This window comes from Bos mutus, chromosome 2, assembly GCF_027580195.1.
Source record: "Bos mutus isolate GX-2022 chromosome 2, NWIPB_WYAK_1.1, whole genome shotgun sequence".
Lineage (NCBI taxonomy): Eukaryota > Metazoa > Chordata > Mammalia > Artiodactyla > Bovidae > Bos > Bos mutus.
The window spans coordinates 113,968,821-113,992,294 of record NC_091618.1 but is presented as its reverse complement, the minus strand read 5'-3'; the positions used below and the strand labels follow the sequence as shown (position 1 = coordinate 113,992,294).

Here is a 23,474-nt window from a genome sequence, read left to right as displayed (position 1 = left end):
AGCTTTTGCCTATAGTTATTTCTCATATTTAGGGGGATACCACTGATTGGTGATATGACCAAGGTATGACCAGGAGTCTCACGATACCTCCCTCAATTCTGAACAGTTTTCTCACTCTTGAAACCTAAGGTTACTGAGTTTTCTGTCCTTTGTCCTCCTTTCACAGAGATACATACCTCTGACGGTATTAACTGCTTGTGTGGTGAAGTGAGTACCTCACAGCCCCTGCACGATCGTGGGTAGTAGCCAGGTGTGGACGCTGTTAGCACCTGGACACCTGGCAAAGGGGACATTTGCCCAGTGCTTCCATGCACACAGAACCCCCTTGAGGTTGGCCAGAGGCTGTGCCCCTCCTCCTATTCCAGGCATCCTCCAGCCCCAAGCATTGCTTGAGGCCACATTTCAGCATGTGCTCCAGGCACTCCTCCTGCCTTTCCTGCCCTGGGCACCACCTTACAGTAGAACAAGTCGGGAGGCACGGCCAGTGCCATTGTCAGTGCTGCTGGCTTAACCATACCCAAACCTTACTGTTTGGTATAGACTTTTCCTGAAGAACGTTAAGACCACTCATAGTTTAAATAACAAGGCAAGAAGTACTGCTCTGATACTAAAAGAAAAAAAGTGTTAGTCGCTCAGTTGTGTTCCATTCTTTGTGACGCCATGGACTGTAGCCTGCCAGGCTTCTCTGTCCATGGGATTCTTCTCCAGGCAAGAATACTGGAGTAGGTAGCTATTCCTTTCTCCAGGGGATCTTCCTGACCCAGGGATCAAACCCAGGTCTCCTGCATTGAAGGCAGATTCTTTACCACTAAGCCACCAGGAAGCTATAATACTAAAGATACTCCTATTTTTAAGTTCCCCCTCCCTCCCATTTTTTTTTCCCCCTGCAGGGTACCTCTGTACAGTTTTAAGTGTTTGTTGCTAATGATAATAGCCAATGTTCTGCAGTCTCGTCTCATTATTTAGTATCAATCAAAATATACCTTAACCACAAAGAAGTCAAATTAGGACCAAAATTCTAAATCCCAGACCTTTTGGATCAAAATTAAGCCATCTCAGGAAGACTAAAATTGGCTACTTAAAAGAGTACATTCAGGTGCCCTAAAGATAAAAATGAAAAGAAAAAAAAAAGCCTTTCGTGCCCAGCTGCCTGCCTACCTACATTCCTTTCGTTTTGATTTTGATCATCTGTTCTCTCCCTTCGTTGCCTAATATCACACTGGAGAACTGACTCATCAGAGCCTCCCAAATGAAGAGCGGCAGCTGAAATGTCATTCCCACCTTTCCAGGCAAAATTTCATTTCCCCTAATGTTCTTATCGCCTCCAACATAGTTTATATTTGCAGCAGGCTTTGCAGGCACTCTCCTTGGCTGTTTGCATTCATGCTTATTTCTAGAGGTAGTGTTATGGCTTGGGAGGAATAATGAAGATGTGATTTTTTCTTTCTGTTGCCATAGCATAGAATTCTTTTCTGCTGTTTCTGTTACTGACATTCAAACTGGAGATGTGAACGTCAGAAACCTGAGAAGCAGACGTGCTGGTTTTCTTATGGAAACCAGGGTTTGTGTTAATGTGACGGTAGGCCCAGTTAAGAACCGCTTCAGATTATCTAGATTGATACCCAGGAGACACAGGGCCCTTGGCCTGTGCCATGTGGACCCCGCAGGAGCCCACCCATCTCACTCCCTGTCTCCTTTTCAGCCTGTTTCTGCCCGTTACCCACCCTGTGACAGACATGTTAGGTCCTCTAGTTAATACAGTCTCTCATCTTTGTTTTTAAGGTGATTGATGTGACAGGAGGTATTCACAGGTGAGAGCAGTCTCAGATGCCATGTAATACAGTTGTTTTTTTTTCCAGTTGCAAGAGAAGAGGTCCTTAAAGCAAGTTGCTCTGCCCTTTGTTCATGGCAGTATAATTCATGCCATGTACTGCGTCACTTTCATTTGTCAAGATGTACCAAAGGCTTTTGGCCTAGGAAAAAATACCTGTGGCCAGGTTAAAAGGTAGCTTTCCTCAGGACCATCTCTGACCTCACTAACACCGTTACATGCTGACGCTGATTGGGATCAAAACATTCCCCCAAGGAATCCCTTTTTTTACAAATTAATCAAGTGATTGGTTTAAATAACCAAAAGGAAGAAACAGTGCCGTTTATAAAGGAATTGGTTATTTTCCCACCTTATAAAGCCAGCGTATGTCATTAAGGTCATACAGTGCACAACAGAAGCTGAGGTGCTTATAAGAAACAGTAAATAGAGACTAAAGAATGTTACAGAATAAAGCATGATGCTACTAACACATTCTTTTTCACAGGACCAGTATCCCTCAGCCTTAGCTATAAGAAGCACAGACAAGGAGCCAGAAGTTTGGTGGGTTTGGTTTGATTTGGTTTGATTTGTTAATGCACTCAAGAGGAGGATAGGTGATACATTTTCTTGATCTACATCCAGCGCTAGCAAAGTTACCTTATCAGATTTCCCGGTTTACAACTAAGAATTAGTGGTTGGAAAAGGGAAAAGGGTTAGGAAGAAAGAAAAAGAGCTGACAGCCTTGGAGAATAAGAAGAGACAGGAAAACTAAAACACAGACTTATATAAACATAAAAATCTGGGACAATTTACAAAAATTCCCTAAAAAATTACACATGGAAAATGTCACTTAATGAGTGTCTGTTCGTTGTGTTATGAAGACGTCAGTAATCTTGATTCCCTGAGTGCTGACCTGTGCGGATGTCTAAGACTGTTTGCTGTATACGACAGGGCATCTCAGGCACAAGCCATTCTCTTTTATAACCTAGCGCTTGCCTGAGCTCCTTGTGAACCACTCAGGCCTCCTTTCTTCCAGATTCCAGCCTAGCTCTCTCTTAGCATACTCCTAAGCAGAAAGAACCTCCAAGATGCAACTTTTGACCTTTTAATTATTGTATTTTGAATGTCCATTACATTTCTGATTAAATCATTCTGAGACGGGTAGTCAGAATACAACCGTATCTAGTAAGCAGAATTATCTGCAGGTGTCAGTGCCCTGGAGCTTCGTCTGCAGGCGTAACGAGGGCCCTGTTTCTGTGGTGCCAGATAGAGCAGAACAACTGGAAATCATACAGCTATTCTAAGTTGTACAGTTTGTACAATTGTTAAAGGTATCTTTTTTTTGAATCAGTAAAATACGTGATATAAACATCATTGCTAATGTAAAACTGCATATAAAATAAAACATTCAGATAAAGCTCAAATGTAACACAATCACCCTTTTTAAAAGAAAGTGTGGGACTCTGTGGGAGAGGGAGAGGGTGGGAAGATTTGGGAGAATGGCATTGAAACATATATACTATCATGTATGAAACGAGTCGCCAGTCCAGGTTCGATGCACGATGCTGGATGCTTGGGGCTGGTGCACTGGGACGACCCAGAGGGATGGTATGGGGAGGGAGGAGGGTTCAGGATGGGGAACACGTGTATACCTGTGGCAGATTCATTTTGATATTTGGCAAAACCAATACAATATTGTAAAGTTTAAAAATAAAATTAAAAAACAACAACAAAAAAAACAAATGACAAGAAAAAGAATTTTGCCAAGAAGGGGGAAAAAAAAAAAAGTGTGCATCACTTTTTCTTTAATGCACTTTACACTGTTACAGCAGTGATATGATTATAATGCCATCCAGGAAAGAGACTTGCTTTCAAGTACAGCAGCCCTTCTCCGAATTTCTGACCAGTTCCAGTTCCTATTCCCCACTTTTTCTAAACTTGATTTGCTTCATGACTGAACTTACTTCCTAACACAACAGCAGCTATAAACTGTCAAGTATGCACTCCCTTAGCCTTCTGGGTCCTGGGCTCCCACTGCTGCTCTGCAGAGCCATCCTCTCCCCTTACCCTTGGCCCTCCCACCTCGGGGAAGAGGAAGAGTCGTCTGCTCTTACTCAGCTAGTCCCTCTGCCCTGGTCCCATCTCCACTGGGTGCCCACAGGAAACTTACTCCATGAGCTACCTCCTCTGTCTCCATCCTTTCCACTCTTCCCCTCCCACCTCACTCCCAGACCTGTTCCTCTGCTTCTGTTCCCCTGTTAATGCCATCTTCCCTCATCAGCAGGCCCCAAAGCCTAAGACTTGGCCCCCGTCCTCCTCCTCTCCCTTGCCTGTGACTCAGTCCGTTACCAAGTCCTACTGACCCTGCCTCCGCGCTCTCAGTCAGCACTGCCTGAGTTCAGGTCCACATCATCCAGCACCTGAACCACTGCTGTAGCAGCCTGCCTGGTGTGTCTTCCTCCAGCCTTGATCCCTTAACTGTGTCACTTTCCTTAAAAATCTTCAGTGGCCCTGCATTGCTGACTGAACAAAGTATACGTTTGCATGTATGGAAGAGGCCCCATGTGCCCCTCTCCGCTCCTGCCACGCCAGTCACTCCCACCCCACCCACACTGAACTGCCTCACAGTCCTCTAAACATCCAGTTGTTTCGCTCCTGGTGTGTCTCTGATTTCCTTGGAGCAGCCTTTCCTAATGCATCCTCTGACACACACAACCCCATTTAAGCCTGATTGTGCTCACCCGGAAGCCTCAACTCATTCATCTTAACCAAGCAACGCCCCTCCCCAGCTGCCCTTATACTTTGCAGACACTTTCAGAAGAGGATTTTCATGTTGTATTTAGCAGGAGAAACCTATGGTGAATTCCTTGAGCCAATATTTCAAAAAAAATTTTGTATATGTCATCACTTAATGTTTGTAAATGATTAATTCATGAATGATGTCCATTTGTTTTGATAACCTTTAGGAGGATCAAAGAGACACAAAGACTACAATATTCAATTTTTACAAGTACAATCCAGTGTCATTAGGAAAGTCAAAAAATTTAAGAAATAATAATTTTTAGATACAAAAATTCAAAAGGAAATTCATTTAAATCCTGTTACACAAATACTAGTTTAGCAAGCTTCTGGTGCTTCAAGGCCTACTTCTAGAACTATTTCCTTGAGAGCTATACAACCTGCCTTACAAGTGGTTTAAGAAAACAAAATTAAAACCACCACCACCACTAAAACCATCCCCAGGTGGCAAGATGCCTTTATAAAAACCTGTCCGAGAAGGAACTGAATCAAGAACAATTTCCTAAAGGTTGCTTTCTGAGATGCATGTGTGATCCTGATTAGAGAACACTGGGCCATGGGTCAGTGAAACTGTTTCTTCAGCATATGTGATATGAAGAGACGGCACACGGCTTTCAGAAGGCCACATTCACTACCGCTTTGTGAAGGCGAAGCAGGGAATTGGGTCTGTAACATCTCAGTACCCAGCGCCGTTTGCCGAGAGCCCTTCTTTGTTCCGGTGATTTACACGCCAGTGGAACTTAAACACCTTTTATCGTGAATAACGGCAGGGACAAACCCAGGACTTCTCCACTCTTCTAGTCCAGTTTATTAACCTTACCAAGTTAAGTGAAACTGGATTATCCTGAGATTGCCTCTAAAAATAACTTCACAGTGCTATAGCTATTTTGTGACTATATAATTTTTAAAATATGAGTCAGTGCTATTTCACTCATATGCCTCAGATTAAAAGCAAGATTGCATACTTTATCCAGTTTTATTCACTCAGAGGAACATAGGAAAAAACAAAGACATCAGACACTATCTGGATGTTAATCTTGGGCTCAGCTTCAGGAACTCCAGGAAATGCTTTCAGTTTGCAGGCTCTGAACATCATTAACAACCCAGAAGCAACTGTGTCTGCATTCCTGACACTTCCATAAAAAACATAGACAGGATTATGGCCGCCTTTTTTTTTACCACCCCCCCCAAAATCAACACAAAGTTTTGTATTTGAGCTCACTTGGCAGCTACCAGAGCCACAAGTACATACCTGCTTGGAATGAACCCTGGTTTATCCACTGTTGCCTTATATGGATATTTTGGCCAGCAGTAGTATTTTGAATTTTAATATACCATATTTCATTGATTCTACTACATGTTTTTGTTTTTTGTTTTTTTCAACATCTCTGAAATTGGGATGAAGCTTATAATCAGTGGCATGCCTTAAGTTAATTGGTGATTTCTCTACATGGAATATATGTATCTTACATTCAGGTTAAGTCTTATGTTCAGTGGCATCTTAAGTTTGAAGTTTATATATATATTTGTATCAGTCTTAAAAATCACTTACCAGTAAACAAGTGAGACCTAATTAAACTTAAAAGCTTTTCCACAGCAAACAAAACCATAAACAAAATGAAAAAACAACATACATGAGAGGAGAAAATATCTGCAAATGAAGTGACCAGCAAAGAATTAATTTCCAAAACATACCAACAGCTCGTACAGCTCTATCAAAAACAAACAATCCAATCAAGAACTAGGCAGAGGACCTAAATAGACCTTTCTGCAAAGAAGAAATACAGATAGCCAAAACACATATGAAAAGATGCTCAATATTGCTAATTATTAGAGAAATGCCAATCAAAGCTACAGTGAGGTACCACCTCACACGGGTCAAAATGGCATCCTTAAAATGCCTATAAACAATAAATGCTGGAGAGGGGTTAGAGAAAAGGCAACCATCCTATACTGTTGGTGGGAATGTAAATTGGTGCAGCCACTATAAAGAATAGTATGGAGGGTCCTTAAAAATCTACAAATAGAGCTACCATGTGACCCAGCAGTCCCACTCCTGGGCATATATCCAGAGAAAGCCATAATTCAAAAAGATACAAGAATCCCAATGTTCATTGCAGTAGTATATATACAATATCCAAGACATGGAAGTAAGTTAAATGTCCATTGACAAAGGAATGGATAAAGAAGATGCAGTACATACTTATAGTGGGATACTACTCGGTCATAAAGAATGAAATAATGCCACTTGCAACAACATGGATGAACCTAGAGATTATCTTACTGAGTGAAGCCCGACAAATGTATGATATCCTTTATATGTGAAATCTAAAAGAAAAAAAAAAAGACACAAATGAATTTATTTCCGAAACAGAAACTCACAGACACAGAATACAATTTTATGGTTACCAAAGGGGAAAGGGGGCCAGGGGAGGGATAAATCAGGAGGCTGGGATTAACATGTACATACCACTATATATAAAATAGGTAAACAACAAAAAGCAAAAACAAAGCAAAAAAAAAAAAATCACTTGGTTTCTAAGACCAATTCAGTACATAAACAGAACAGCAGTAAAAGTGACAATATTAGCTGTAATTTCATTGTTTCATTGTAGTTTCATTGTTTGCAAATCATATTGTCACATTATGGTTTTGACTCTTGTATTACTATTGTCTGCTGGAGGAAATCATATATATAAGAAATTATCTCAAGTAAATGTAATTGATGCAGATCAGTAACTTCCTTGTTCCCTCTCCCTTTTCTTCTAACCTGTTTCTTGAATACATTTTCAGCCAATATTTGCTCAGAAGTCTTAAAGTGTTAATATTCAAAATATTTTTTCCTTTATTCTTTAATGTTCAGGATTTGGATGTATTGTTTTTCTATTCTACCAGTGTTTTTCATCTGGCTTAAGCTAAAATGGCTTCTCTTTCCTATGCATAAAGTCTATAGGTATCTTAGTGTTTGAATTCTTTGGGGGTTCCTTTCTTAGGGATAAAAGAATCTACTGCAGTAAAATTTTTATGAGCTGGGAAGATGAGTGAGTAATTACTGTACTCAAACAGGGATTCTGATTAACTGTAACTTCTGTAGTTTCTAAAATATATTTTCTTTGCTAACATAGTAAGTATCAAAATAGTTTTGAACAGAAATTGGTCCTTTTTGATTATTCTGTTGTGACCAGTCACTAAATATCACCTTCAACACCCATGGCCCCAACTGTGATCACAGAGAACAGAAGGAGGATCATCCAACAAAATCCTTACAGGATCCAGACAGACTTTACATCACTCCTCCTCCTCCTCCTCCTCCTCTGTGCTGTAGCGCTCAGAATACGCCAGTGCTTGTATAACATGTAGATGAAACTGCTTACAGCTGGAGGGAACCAGTTGGAAAGTTCCACTGTAAAAACTGTTTTCAAAAGTAAATCACAGGATATTGGCTTGATTTATCACCATTTCTAAAACAAAGAGAAAATCAAGCTCTGAAAGAAACTTTAAATGCTTAGTTCCACTCAACCAAGGTTTTTGTAAATGTAACCGTACTGTGCCTCTTCACACTAACCGTGACTTGCGTATGAGTGCTTTGAAGGGAAATAATCTCATGTATGGTTTCCCCCGGCCACGTGTCACTACTCTTTTTCAGGTCCACACATTCAGAGGGCCACACTGGTGTGAATACTGTGCCAACTTCATGTGGGGGCTCATTGCTCAGGGAGTGAAATGTGCAGGTAAGAGCTCGTCCCCTTTCTCTTTATTGAGTAAGACATGAAGTAATAAGGAATAACTTAGGAGGAGACTGGCTGTTAGGCGCATAAAATGGGCTGAATCCCTATTTGCTCTTAACATGCAATAGGCCATTGACATCTCAGGCATCCCCTTTGGATATTGATATTTTATCTGCCTTTAACCTTCCTGTACTTAATGGGCAGCAGTCTGGTCCATTAAAAAGAGGGAAGTCATCTTGTTCAGAAAGTCTGATAAAAGGAGGTAAAAGTAAGGCAGTTAAATTTGCCTTGCCTTTGATGTTGCAGTAACTAAATTTGTAAAAATGATTTTTTTTTAAAAGCAATGTACAGGGACCTATGATTGTTGCCTTAGAAACTGAATTTTAAAAAGCTTGTTAAGCTGAATTGTCCTTACTAAATTTTGTGAAATCAAATTGAAGCTTTAAAAACCTGTGAATTTATCTTCAAAGATGATTATCATATTTTGAAAAACCACTTAGTCACTGATACTTTGTTTTTGATATTTTGAAAGCTTGAATTTGCCAAATCCTTTTTATAACATATGACCATAGTATTTTAGATTTAAATTTAGAAACTTGTAAGATTTCCACATAAATAACCAACTCAGGGATTTATTGAAATGCTTTATGAAATAAGTGTTACTGAAATCATGTGAAATTCATTTGTATATAACAACTATACTGAGTACTGGCCATTTACTCAACTGCTCTAAATTCTGGCACAGACTTAAAAATTATTATTTGTTTCAAGTGTGTGATATTAGGTCATAGAAGTTTCTGCTATTTAAATTTTAAAGCTAAAAAATATGTTCTTACATGTTTTTTGCATGAAGTTTAACTGTAAATATGTATATGAAGAGTAAAGTATTTTGAAGGTAACTGAAGTAATTGTCAAACTTAGCACTGTAAAAATCCACATTTCTTTTGTGGCATGATTCTTAATGGAATATTTTTGTAGTCCATTATGTGCAGAAACTTCTAGAGTCTGATTTTTTTATTTCTCAATTGCATTTTCTTTGAATAGCAAGATAAGTATGCATTGCATGTGAGCATTCCAAGTTACCCTCCCCCCCACAACCTTCGACTTCCTTAGCACCACTAAGGCATGATAAGGTTCCAGGCTTATGTCACTAGCCAGATCCATTCATGGACTTCTCTGCCACATGGAGCGGTAAGAATTCCCCACGCCTTGACTTTGAACTGTGCAAAGGTGTCCTTCAAGGAGAGCCTCAGCTCAGCCAGTCTAATTCCTCCATCATCCTAGAGGACTGACAGCCCCATTTGCAGGTTTCTGCCCAGAGAGTAAATGAGAACATTAGCTTTCTGGCTGGTGGTTGCCCAGAGTCATTATGAGGAAGCATCACTGGGAAGGCTATGGTTGAGCCTCGAACTGGAGGGGACCACAGTGGAACATAGTGGTGTAGTTAAGATCAACCACATTGTCATGGTGTTTCAAAGGCAAATGACATACACTTTCCAAAGCACAGATCACCTGTTCAAAGAATGATGGTCTCGATAAGCTTGGTTTGCCTTTATGACATAACCTTGACCAGCTGAGACTACAATGGTTTTCAAACACTTTATGACTATCACTAACTCAAAAGCTTTTCTTTGACTAGAGTGATGGTGTGTATCATGTATGTTTTGAAAGAGTGAAGGCCATCTACATGAGAATTCTGAGTTAGCTATTGGCAGAAAACTAGCACCACACATATGAATAATTTTTGGCAGTATGCTACAGTCCAAAATCATATTTGAAAGAAATGTTTTGGAATGTTTATGATAGTAATAATGTGAAGGAAAAGAAATAAAATGATTCATCCCATCCCATAGGCACTGACTTGAATAGCCTTTTGTTTTTATTGTGAGTAAAGGTCAAGAATGTAAAGAAAAGCTTATTGGTTTTATGTTATATCTTGCCTTCAAAAGCATTATATTCTATGTGACTGGAACTGTATTACTGAGCTGTATAAAACAGGTCAACCCGGTTTTTAAATGTGGAAGGTTGGGATTTGAATTATTCTATGACTAATTACATTTAGATTGACAGTGAGATTCTTTCATCTAAAATGGCTCATCCTGATTTTTGAGCCATCTACTTTATTTAAAACAAAATGCAAAGAATTAATAATTTAAAGAGAGAAAGAACTATGGTAGGGTGAACACTGGCTGCCCAAAAATGTCTGCTTCCTAATCACCAGAACCTGTGCCCATGGCATAGGTCTTGCCTTTCATGGCAAAGGAGACTCTGTGACCAAGTTAAGGAATTTGAGATGGAGATGAGGAGAGTCCTGTGGATTGTCAGAATGGGCCCAATGTAGTCATAATTGCAAGAGTCCCTAGAAGAGCGATGCAGTAGAGGCTGATTCAGAGAAAAGATACAAGCACAGAAGCAGAGGTCAGGAAAGAGCAAAGATGCTATACAGCTGGCTTTGAAGGGGGCCACGAGCCAATGAATGCAGGTGGCCTCTGGAAGCTGGAAAAAGCTAGAAAAGAAACAGATTCTTCCCTGGAGCCTCCAGAAGGAACACAGGCTAGCTAAGGCCTTGATTTCAGTCCAGTGAAACTGATTTTGTACTTCCGACTTCTAGAACTGTTAGATGATACGCTTGTATTGTTTTAAACCCCTGAGTTTATGGTAATTTGTTACAGCAGCAATAGTAAACTAATACACTAGCCACTGAACATTAAAGCTGGTACTTCCAAAGAAAAGTGGCTTGCTTACAACTTGTCAGAAAAGAGATGTATTTTTCTGCTTTTGACAGCTTGCTTTCTTTTCTTCAGAATCCACCAAGGCAGAAGAGAGCTTGTCAGGAACTTTTAAAGAATGTTTGGCAAGAGCAGCAATTTTGTATCCCACCACCCCTTTTTTTTAAAACATTATATAAAGTGTTGGGTGTTGTTCCAGTCACCAGGCTGGCAGCCAATAGCGAGCAAGCTGTCCCTTCAGGACCCAACACTCTAGGCTTGCTCAGCAGCCCACACAGACAAGGACAACCGAGGGAACAGCGAGGGTAGGCATGGGCCTGCAGTCACTGCAGATGTGCTCTCCAAAGCCCCACAGTCTGCGTTAAACATCCCCGCTATGACAGTCTGCCTTACTCTCGCTTCTTTAAAGTGAGTAAAACGACATTGCAAGGGACCATCTAACTGCAGCTTGGGAGCACTGCTCCTCCTACTGAAATAGTTATGAGCAAAGTAAGTAGCGTTCAAAAGTAAAGGGCAAAGGATCATTGTCGTTCAGATAGAATAATATTACGAGACCATTTTTCCTTTATGAAATGTAAGCTTATAGGTTAAAGTAATCTATTATTATTATATAATCACTGAGATCATCAAACATCCCTCTCATTAAAAAGACCATTATTCCACCAGCATTCCTGAATTGTTTTCATTTAGCCTGCCCAGAATATTCTAAGAAGTTAAGCCGGATGATAATTGTAAATCAGACATATCAGCTTAGTGTTTGTTATTTAGGAAAGTGACTTCATTTTTCCAGTGTATCATTGTCATTGCTGCCAGCCCTCAAAAGGAAATAGCAGCAGTTTTTTCCTAATAATAAAATGTATTTATTGCTTTGTGTATAAAGCACTTAACTCTTAGGTTAGAGAAAGGGAAGTAATGTCTTTTAATTACTGCTTTGATTGTATCTAAAAAGTTACAGTTGTCCTTGTAATCCAATGAGAAATTGGTCAGACTTGCCTAAGACTTTCATATAGCTCCTTTTATACATGAAAGCAGTATTGTCATAAATATTCCCAAAAGCAAAATATTCTCAATTTTGCTTGTGAAAATAAGGCCTTCTAATGCATGTTAAAAATGAGCTAGTCCCACTATTCTGGGGTGGTAGTGGGATCAACTACGAGACATGTTTAAAAACTTCTATTTGCAGTTATTTAAAATGGGAACACTCATAGAAAAGAATGAATAATTACCTTTCTTTTCAAAACACATATTAATATTACCCCTTAATCCTCTCAGTAGAATATAAATATCAGCTATGTATTTCAAAAAATAGGTTTCTGTGCTTTTTAGATATAAAACACATTTTTTGGGAGAACTCAAGCCCAGAAAATCTGACAGTAACTTCAAGTTAGTAGTCTAACAGAAATACTTTATAAGGATAGGTTATGTTTTGAATTTCTCATTCCTCCTTTCTTGTGTTTATTCTGTGCTTATTAACTTGAAGAATTGGGAGGGGACAATGTGGTTTAATTGTAACATAAAAATAACCTGCCAAGCCAAGAGATGCAACAAATGAAATAATCTTTTATGGATTTTTTTTTTTAATTTATAGTGTAGAGCTTCCCTGGGAGAAATGGAACTATATAGGAGTTATATGACTTTAATAAATAAGTATGAAAACCAAATAAAGTCTTAATGGCAAACTGAAATATTGATATACTGCTAGTCCCTGAAGCAGCAATTTTCAGAGCACGCTCAGAGCTGGTATATTGCACTGTGAACTTAAGGGTATAAAGATGCTTTATTTTAATGACTTTGCCCTATCCTTTGGTCCTCTGAAGGACTTCATATCCAATCCTGCCAAAAATTTGGCCTTTGAAATTCTAAAATTGAGCATAATATATTGTCCCATAGTTTAATCTTATTCAAATAGAAGAAAGAATATCAGAAAGCATTTCCATCCTCATTAAATACCTAAATCTGACCATAGTCATCACTTTATCCAGTGTTCAGTGAATCACAAATAAATTAGGCATTTGCTGGTGTTTAAAATGAGAGAGAACTGCAAACACTCAAAGGAAAAAAAGTTAGTATCAGACCATTAGTGCCATTCAGATATTTTGATATTCTGTGGATACATTCAAATTTTACTGTTTCCTTTCTACTGGATTTCCATTTAGAGTTTATAGTTAGGAAAGAATGTGACAAAATAAGATATAATGGGTAGGTTTTATCACTGCTTTTTAAACGTCCTTGCCAAATCATGTATCGATACCTATATAACAGTAAAATACAGCCGTGTCTTTTAAACTTAAGTATATACAACAAATAATAGAAACCACACACATTATTGAATAAAAGGTTGAAAATAGCAAATTCATCTTCAGCCCTGAAAATAATAACTCAGCATACATGGTGTACTGCTAGTGAAAAGTGATATGTATCACTGAGTGGGAAGAGCACAGTCTAGGAATTAAGAAGCCAAGGTTAAAATCTCCTTTCTACCACTTTCTGGCGGAGTGACTTTCGAACAAATCCTTTAGCCTCTCTGAGCTTCACTGTCTTTTTGAAATGAAGACAGTGGGATAGGTTATTAATACCAGCCCTTTCCAGCTGGTTCTGTGACTTCTGTGCACACACTTAAAGCATTAAAGTAACTTAAAGTACCTCAGCATTATTTTTAGATAATGAAGCTCTGCCGACTTTTATACTTCTAAAATACTATGTAAGTTTTTCCAGTGCTAGACGAGATGAATAAATAGGCTTTGTTTTATTCCTCACAATGATGATAACAAAAGAATATGTATGTCAGCTATCAGAAGACTGTGAAAGTTCGGTATGAGAAGGAAGGCTGGGACTTCCCTGGTTGTCCAGTGGTTAAGACTTCTTGCCTTCCAACACAGGGGGTGCAGGTTTGATCCCTGGTCAGGGAGCTAAGTTACCATGTGCCTCAGGGTCAAAAGACCAAAACATAAAAAACAGAAGCAAGATTGTAACAAACTAATAAAAGTCTTTAAAAAATGGTCCACATTAAAAAAAAAGTGGGGGGTGGCGGCTGATTAGGGACCTCAGGACTCAGAGAACTCAGAAGTCAGTTGCCTGGTGGTATTTTGGATTTTTTTTTTAACGCTTGTGTATCCCAGCCTGAGCACTAGAGACACCCACGAGTCATAAATGCCAGCAGACACAAAAAAATAATCCCGAGAGAACCAGCTCTCCTATGCACAGTCTTGGGGAAAGGGCAGCTGAGCCAGATAGAAACCTTTTAGTGCATCTGCATTCTCCAGGTGGACACCATGACAAAGCCACATTGCCCCCCGCCCCCGTGGATTCTGCGGCAGAAGCCTGTGGGTAGATACCTGTTTTCCATCCCACTCTGCAGTAACAGGGTTGTACTTCTCTCCTGTGAGTCTTCCCCCCACCATCCTGCAGGAAGAAAGTGGTACCCTTCCTTGGCTGAGCCTGTGGGTGGAACCCTGACTTTCATCCTCACCCTCAAGTAGAAGTAGCGCCCATTCAGCCTAAATCTACAGGCAGAGCCCTGTCTCCACCCCTGCCCTGCAGTAATGAGGCAGCTGAGACCACGATCAGAACTCTGTCTTTAGTACCCACCCTGCAGTTCATGCAGCACAATACTTCTCCCCAACCAGGCATGGAGGCAAACCAAGACTTCTCCGCCCTGCCGTAATGACTAGGACCTCTTCCCTGCCCAGAATGTGGGGTAGAGTCCTGCCATTTGAATAACATACAAGTTTGGTGGGCAAAATAACACTGCAAAAGCATTACAAAGGCTTTGTAAACTAGGTTGACATTTGAAACACAGCCTATATAGTGTGCCAGGATGTGCATTCTAAATCTAAACAGGTTAACTACCTGCTAAAGTTGAAGATTTCAGGAGGGACCACACAGTCTTATAACACTCAAAATATCCAGGATGCAGTTCAAAATTATACTTCATTACCAGCAACCAGGAAAATCCCAACTCAGATGAAAGAAGACAGTCAATAGTCACCAATATTGAGATGATATAGATAGATGTTGGAATTATCTGATAAGGAAAACAGCATTCATAAAAATGTTCCAAGAAGCAATTAGAAAGACTCTTGAAACAAATGAAAAATAGGAAATATCAGAAAGAAATAAAGATATAAGAAAGAATTAAGTGGACGTTTTAGAACTGAGAAATTTATGAACAAAATACCCACAGGATGGGCTCAGAAGTATTGATAGATTGGATATGTCAGAGGCAGGAATCCATGAACCTGAAAAATAGATCAATAGAAATTATCCAACTTAAATGAGAGGGGAAAATAGATTTTAAAAAGTGAACTGAGCCTCAAAGACCTGTAGGACAGTAACAAGATTTAACATTTGTGTTGTTGGAATCCCAGGAGAGGAATAATAAGTGGGAAGGGTAAAGATATTTGAGAAATCAGTGGCTGCAACTCCCCAGATTTGGTAAAGCAGTCAGAGAAAAATGATGTGCCTGCTTGGAGGTACTTTTCTGTAAATGAAATGTACTAAGAACTGTGTAGATGAGGAAGCAGCTATAACCCCAACATCCCAGTCCTTTTCAGGACCTGGCATTCACATCTGACAAACAGAATTGGCCTAGAGGTCAGCCTAGCTCCTGACCCTAAGCTGGTCATGATAGTGCCATTCAAGGAACCCTGGGGCACTGCCTAGGAAAGGCCCCTCAGAGTTACTTCCTTCTTCTGAATAACAACAGAGAAATGTACAGCCTCTCATTAACATAATAATAGAACCTAATAGTAGATCCAATATTAATGGATAAATACTATTATTATTCCCATTCTGTATAAGTCACAGAAAATTTTAAGTAAGTCATTCAAAAGCACACATCAATAGATCTAGCTCTAAATTATAGAAGCTGTCCAAAACATTAAAATGTTCAGGGGAAGTGAGGTCTTTTAAGTGGACATTTTACCACCAATTTGCCTTATGATTGAATCAGAAACTTTATTTATATCTAATATAGAATAAAGAGAAATTTAGGATTTGGGTCCTGGACTCATTTGGACATTATTTGACTATGTAGAACAATGTTGGGTCATTTCTTGAGATGGCACACTAGAGCTCCTATCCCTGGCAGCCTTTCCGTACTCGAAGCAGCAGCTGTTGTTCTTTAGTGATGGTCATGTTGGGACACTATCAGCACTGCCGTGCCATCTCCGGTGCTGTTCACTTACAGACAGACCCCTGCAAAGACCCAAACCTGTCTTTTCACTTGGGCGATGCTCAGAACATAGGACTTCCTCCCTAAGAGTCACCACAAGCTTTAAGTTCTTTTGTCAGATTGGCAGTGTCTACATATTTGATGAAATAACAATTTTATTTTTAAGCCATGGCTAATTTTCCTTGTCTCTGTTAACTGTTACTGTCAAATATAACTCGATTGCAACTTTACCGAAGGTCATGATGATGATCATTGTCGGTATTTGTCTAACATTTTACAATATGCAAATCACCTTGACTACATTGGCTCCTTAATTCTCATAACAATTCTGTGAGGTGAATGTTATGCTCCCCTTTCTGCCCAAACAGTAAGCAAAACTGAAGCTTACCCAAGGACCACAGACAGGGTAATCACATTGTATGGTTTTCAAATGCATTGTGTGCTGAGTCGCTTCAGTCGTGTCCGACTTTTTGCAACCCCATGGATTGCAGCCTGCCAGGCTCCTCAGTTCATAGGATTCTCCAGGCAACAATACTGAAGTGGGTTGCCATGCCCTCCTTCAGGGGATCTTACCGACCCAGAGATCACACTTGCATCTCTTGAATCTCCTGAATTGGCAGGAGGGTTCTTTACCACTACCGCCACCTGGGAAGCCCCTAATCCATTAAGACCTGGCTGTAAACTATGTGTACCCCACTTGAATTTGATTTACAAGAGGTCAGTGTCAAGTTTTCATGAGCTTAAAAACAAACGGGTAACATTTACCAAAAAACCAGAAAGACAAAATTTAGTTAAATTATTCAGGTACAGTCCATGTCTCCTAAGTCTAATTTAGCAAAATATTTGTATTTCTGTCTGCTTCTTCTAAAATGCCATTGTGCTCTTCTTCTTGAAAATAAAATGTCTCAAAATGTTAACTAGAAAATATTTGGACTCTGGCATTTTAGAATTTATAACCCAATAAAATGACAAAGCAAAGGAATAATTTCAGTAGAGGCAGTATGGTATAGGTGTTAAAATCGTGGACATTACAATCTTTGTAGGCTTGAATCTTGGCTCCACAATGTACTAAACGCTGTAGGTAAGTTACTTAACACCTGTGTGCTTGGTTTCATCACATTTATAAAAGAGAATAAAACCTGTTTTATAGAAATTTGTGAGTTTAAATAATGTAAAGCACTTGAAATAGTGTGCTTGGCATTAGTAAGCTGTTGATGATAGCAGTAACAAATAATAACTATAGCTACTTTTAGCTATCTAGATGTATTCTATATCATTATCATATGCATATATTTAAAGAGCTATGAGTATATATAAATATGATCAGCATCATTTTAAGAGGGCCCTTGGATACTCTTTACTTTTGGGGGTTCACTTCCACCTCATATTAGATTTGTTAAAATGCAGTTATATCCCACATTGAATATAATTTTTATGTAACTTTAAAGAAATGGATAAGTTTTTAATTGGCATAATATTACATTTTGTAGACATTTAATTGAACACTTATTAACTTTGGTCTGGGTTGGTATTCTCTTGAGATCATACAGTGAGTAAATGATGGAACATGAGCTGGAATTCTAGTCTTCTAACTTAAAATCAAAATTTTCCAAAAGAGAGAATGAGAGGAATGTTCCCCTCACTCTGCTGGCTGAAAGCTAGTCTTTAAACCTAATTCAGGTTGAAGTGTCTTGCCAAAATAAACACTCCAGAACACTCAAAATTCTGAAAATAATAATGAATTTTTCCTTTTTAAATTCTTCAGATTGTGGTTTGAATGTTCATAAGCAGTGTTCCAAGATGGTCCCAAATGACTGTAAGCCAGACTTGAAACATGTCAAGAAGGTGTACAGCTGTGACCTGACGACGCTCGTGAAAGCCCGCACCACCAAGCGGCCCATGGTGGTGGACATGTGCATCAGGGAGATCGAAGCTCGAGGTGAGGTGCTTCCAGCGGCTCAGAGCAGCCACAGCCCCCTGCACAGCCAGGCTTCCTTCTGCAGGTTAGGGGGAATGGTTCCAGATACTAATCTGGAAGTCTGAAAGCAGTTAACAAGTAATTACCAACATGATTTCAAGGTACACTTAACCAGTTATAAGAAATATGCTTAAAAATATATTTATGGATGATTCTCCCAGTCTGTAAAATTTGATATATAAATGCCAGTTCTTTTTTCAGTTTTTATACTTTGCTTAGGTCCAAAAAGCAAAGAAATAAATGCTCTGTTTAAAACAGGCCAAACAACCAAAATCCAGAACTACGCCCTAATTAGTCTCTGCCACTTTGGAGATAATTGCTACGGGCCTATTAATATAGTTGATCTCAGTCTTCTCTTATGTAAAAGAATTTATGGTATGGCAGTGGTGGTGAAATTATTTCCCTTAAGACTTAAGGCATTTGATCTAGAGCCAAATTACAGATATTCAGGCGAGAGTACGTCAGAATTAAAGAACTGTGAGTAAAACGATTTTATTTTAGGAGAAAAGTATGAAGAGGTTTCTAAACATACATATTTCTAAACATATATGTTTCATCATTCTTCCTGACACATTGCTTCCCTAACCTGAAGTATGAGAAAAAGTTAAAATCTGAGGAAAGGACGTTACCCCAAAGAGACTAATTAGCTCCTCTGCTCTATTTTTACAGGTCTTAATTCTGAAGGACTGTACCGAGTCTCAGGATTTAGTGACCTAATTGAAGATGTCAAGATGGCTTTTGACAGAGGTGTGTTTTCCAGCAGGTTCATTACCTTAGGACAATAATACTCTACCCAAAGAGACATAATTTCTTATTTTATTCTTTCCATTGTTTTTCTAAATCACTATTTATTATTATGCCAAATAAAATAACTTAGCTTATAATTTTTATAATTTCTGTATTAGTTGTAAGTATTAACCTATTAAATTTCAGGATGAGAAGGAAGTGTAAAATTTAACTATATTACCAATATTGGAGTCTCCAAGGCTGGTCCATGTTCACCAAAATATATACAGAGCAATTAAATTTACCAGAAACCATGGAAAAAACAGTGGAGGTAGGTGGGAGAGGAAGGAATCTAAGTCATTACAGAGCTCAGATTTCCCAGGTCTGTGGTGGCTGACCTAACTCTGCCTGCTGTGCATGCCTCCCCAGCATCTTGTCATCCAAGTTCAAGCTCATTAATTTTCATTTAAGAAATGTAGGGTTTTGACCACATGTGCTAATTAACTTACTTCCTGAAAGCTTTACTTCTGAGTTGATATGATCTATTTGGTAAAAAAGGAGAAGCTTTGTGAATTTTCCTGTAAGTTGGCATGCATGCTTAGCACTTCCCAGCTAATTGACTGTTGGAATGGTATTACATGGTCAAAGTAGTCTTCTCTCCAACATTGTTATGCTGAAATATTGTGTTAAATCTCCAGTATCACAAAACTGCCAAAATATGTGGATTTGAAAGACCAACCAGGAAAAAAAAAAAAAAATCAATCTCATGTGTTGGGGCAAGAATCTGAGAGGACCTAAAGACCTTCTGGCATCAGACCCCTCTGTGGGAGGAGGGGCCCAGCCAAAGAAAAGCTCAGCGCAGCTTATTTTCTTTTAACATTTAAATTAAGGTTTTGTTCCCATGGTTCTCCGATTTGTCTTTGTGTTGAGCACTGGAATAAATGGTACCAAAGATTGTAAGCTTGAATATAGGAAGTAAAAAGAACGGGAGTTGTGATGGTGAAGAGACCCTTTTCTTTGCAAGTACGCACTTCTGGTTCCATCACACTCCTCTCCCATCACAGACCTCTAACAGCCAACAGAGGTAGAAGACAAAATAAATGAGATATTATCATCAACACAGAAGAAATCTAGGTCAGCCCACATATTTGACAAGATTGGAGATGAGGTGAAGAAATGACATCGGGAACAACCCTGAATCTAAACAAGATTGAATGTTAAGAGGCATTTCTATTTCTCCGGAAGGTAACAACTGATCAAGTCCATTCCCAGCCACTGGCAGTGGGAGATTTGCCATATAACCCCTCCTTTCTTGCTCCTGCCCACAGTTTCCTCTATTAACATCTCTCATTCATATAATACAGTCTGTTATAATTGTGAGCCAATATTGATGTCAATACATTATTACTGACTACAGTCAGTAGTTTACATTAAAGTTCTTTATGTTGTACAGTTCTATGGTTTTGGGCAAATGCGTAACGTCACGTATCCACCATTACAGTGCCGTACAGAACTTTGACTGCTGTAACAATCCTTGCACTCCATCTGTTCTTCTTCTTCCCCTTCCTCCCCGAATGCCGCTGATCTTCTTACTGACTCCATAGCTTTGCCTTTTCCAGATTGTCAAATAGTTGGAATCGTTCAGTATGTAACTTTTCCAGACCGGCCTCTGTTACTTGGCAATGTGCATATAAAGTTTCCCCATGTCTTTTCATGGCTTGAGAGCTCATTTATTTTTATCACTGAATAATATTGTTTTTGTCTGGGTATACCACAGTTTATCAGTTCACTTACTGAAAGCCACCTTGGTTGCTTCCATGCTTTTGGCAATTGCAAATATAGCTGCTAGAAACATTTATGTGCAGGTTTTTGTGTGGACAAAAGTTTTCAGTTCCTTTGGGTAAATACCAAGGAGTATGATTGCTGGATTATATGGTAAGTGTTTGTTTAGCTTTGCAAGCACCTGCCTGCTTTCTGAAGTGCCAGCTCCTCTTTGTATTTCTGCCAGCAACCAGAGAGAGTTCCGGGGCTCTACATCCTTGTCAGCATTTGGGTTGTCGGTGTTCCGGGTTCTAGCCATTCTAATAGCTCTGTGGGGAAGATGCTGCTTTTTCATCCTTAGAAATCTTTCATAAGCCAAATGGAATAAAAGAAATTAGTATAAGATCTAGCTCAGAGTAGAAACTAATTAAATCTTTAGTAGATGAAAATTGAGCTGTTTTAACAGAGTACTAAGTGCAGGGGAGGGCAGAAGGGGTCACCCTGAAGGAAGGCCAGCTTTCCTTCAGGGTTAAGGCCCAGCAAGTTTAAAACATTCCTGTGTTTTATAATTTCTTCTCTTGTTATCGCAACACTCTAGAGTTTTGTTTTGCCTTTCCTTCTCACTAATTCTCCTATCCCCAGGGCTCAGGCAAGAGCGAACATTATGTATGAGAACCCAGGGTGAATCGAAGGCGGCCTTTTGTGCTGGGTCTTTTATAAGTTGGGAGGACCTCAGTTGTTATTTTTCACATTCTCTATGTTTATTTTAAAAAGAAAGAAAAAGTTACCCCACAATATTCCTCTAGGAATTCTCACGAAATTTTAAAATATTTTTGTTAACCTCAGTCATCTTCTACTATCCCCCTCCATCATAAATCGTGGAAGAATAAATAACTTTAGAATAAAAAATTCAGGTTGTCTTCCACAGAAAAAAAATACACATGTATCAGCACAGTGAATTTGATGTTTAAAACTGAAGCATTATGAATCTTTAACAGTGTACAAAAATGTTATTTGTTAAAAGTGCTATGAATCCAGATATTTACTTCTGTTTCTTTTAACATCCTTCAAAGATGGTGAGAAAGCAGATATTTCTGTGAACATGTATGAAGATATCAACATTATCACTGGTGCACTGAAACTGTACTTCAGGGATTTGCCGATTCCACTCATCACATATGACGCCTACCCTAAGTTTATAGAGTCCGCCAGTAAGTATGTAGGCATGCGCTTGTAACCTGAAAAATCGTCTCTTCTAGGTAATCACATCTCCTGTTTTTTTCTGCTGAGTATCTTGAATGCATTTTATGAAATGTTTCTCCCTGGCCTCTCTCCATGGCTAATGTACTCACAAGAATTTTGAACTCTTCTCTAACATAGGTTATTTATGACTTCTACCATCAGAATCATCTTTGTAATTTGTAGCCTTTACTTTCCACAGTAAGGCTTAACACCAGTTCTCCTAGACATGAACAGTAGTTTTGTAAAGTAAAATAAAAATAACTAGAAAAACAAATTGAAAAAATACCAACTATCTGTTGTTAGATTCAGCAAACACAAAGATGACTCTGTCAGACTGCTATAAAATATATAAATTCTTACTTTCAGTTTCTGTCCTTATCCTGTGACACGCCAGTAACAGTTTGCAGACTGGCTCAGGTTCATAGATTATACTTTAAGAAGCTCTGTTTTAGATCAAATGTTAAGAAATAAAAGTTTTAAAAAGTTAACTTTTTAAAAAGTTAAAAAATAAGCTCTAGTTAAGATGAAAATGAGAAAAAGCAAAGGCTCATTTGCCAAATTTTATTTATGGTGCAAAAATCATACCTGTAGTTCACACTTTTTTTTTTTTAAAGAAGGGAATTCTTAACAGATTTTAAGTGTTGGCATTACCTTTTTTTTTTTTTTCTGAAAAGATAGGCTATTTCCATCGTTTGCTCTCTCTCTTAAAAACCATATGTTGTCTTGATCTTTAAATAATAACATCACTTCCTTAGTAACACTGATTTGCTTTTTGATTTTGGAATTTCATGAAGTACAAACTTTCTTTGTTCTAATTTTCAGTTTCCCTTCAGAGCTCATGTTGAGAATTTTTGTGGTTAGTTCCATGGAGCCCTGATTCCTCGCGGGTCAGTTCAAGCTCTCATGTAGAGAACAGCTGTGAGAATTGCACTGATTTTTTACAAGCATTCAACTTAGAAGCCACAAGACTCTATCTCTTCCATGGGAATTCAGGATGCGTTCAGGGCAGATCATGAAAATTGTCTGAAGGCGCTTACGGGTTCTTGTTTGGTGGGGCACAGGTTTCCTCCCAGAGAGAGAAATCACATAACTGCTAATCTGGAACGCACTTGACACACACCTGTGCCATGAAGGGCTGCTCAGACCTCGGTTTACCCCAGTCCCCAGGACAGCACGGGGCTCCACTGCACAGTGTTTCTGTCCCCATGTGGCTCGGGAGTAACAGTGAAATGTGACTGGCTTGTGGGCATCCAGTTAGCAAAGGACAGAGCCGGGATTCAAACCCCAGTTCTGAATGCTGCATAACCTTTATCTACTTAGAAGAAAAATCTAAGCTCTCCTTATGGATCTTAAGGCCTTTCACCCCTCACTCCCAAATTACCTCACTGCCTTTCCCCATATCCACCCAAGCTGCTGAGGACAATCTCCCCTCTTTATTATCCTTCCAAAGCATTTGTCACCATTCTTGGTTTGTGTCTGAAACAGCCCTCCTATTCAGCGAAGTCAGCAAGCTCCCTATGTCACCCCT

The 23,474-nt window shown here is 39.1% G+C and overlaps 1 protein-coding gene across 5 annotated transcripts in view; it reads left to right on the top strand.

Annotated features, from left to right (window-relative positions):
- CHN1 (chimerin 1) overlaps window positions 1–23,474 on the top strand; it is a 201,297-nt gene that overhangs the window by 170,431 nt on the left and 7,392 nt on the right. For all 5 annotated transcript variants that reach the window (XM_005902544.3, XM_070358721.1, XM_070358719.1 and 2 more), the window contains 4 exons: window positions 8,256–8,340; window positions 18,005–18,178; window positions 18,887–18,964; window positions 21,778–21,915. In XM_005902544.3, the coding sequence (XP_005902606.1) occupies window positions 8,256–8,340; window positions 18,005–18,178; window positions 18,887–18,964; window positions 21,778–21,915 (475 nt within the window). The remainder of the gene's footprint in view (window positions 1–8,255; window positions 8,341–18,004; window positions 18,179–18,886; window positions 18,965–21,777; window positions 21,916–23,474) is intronic.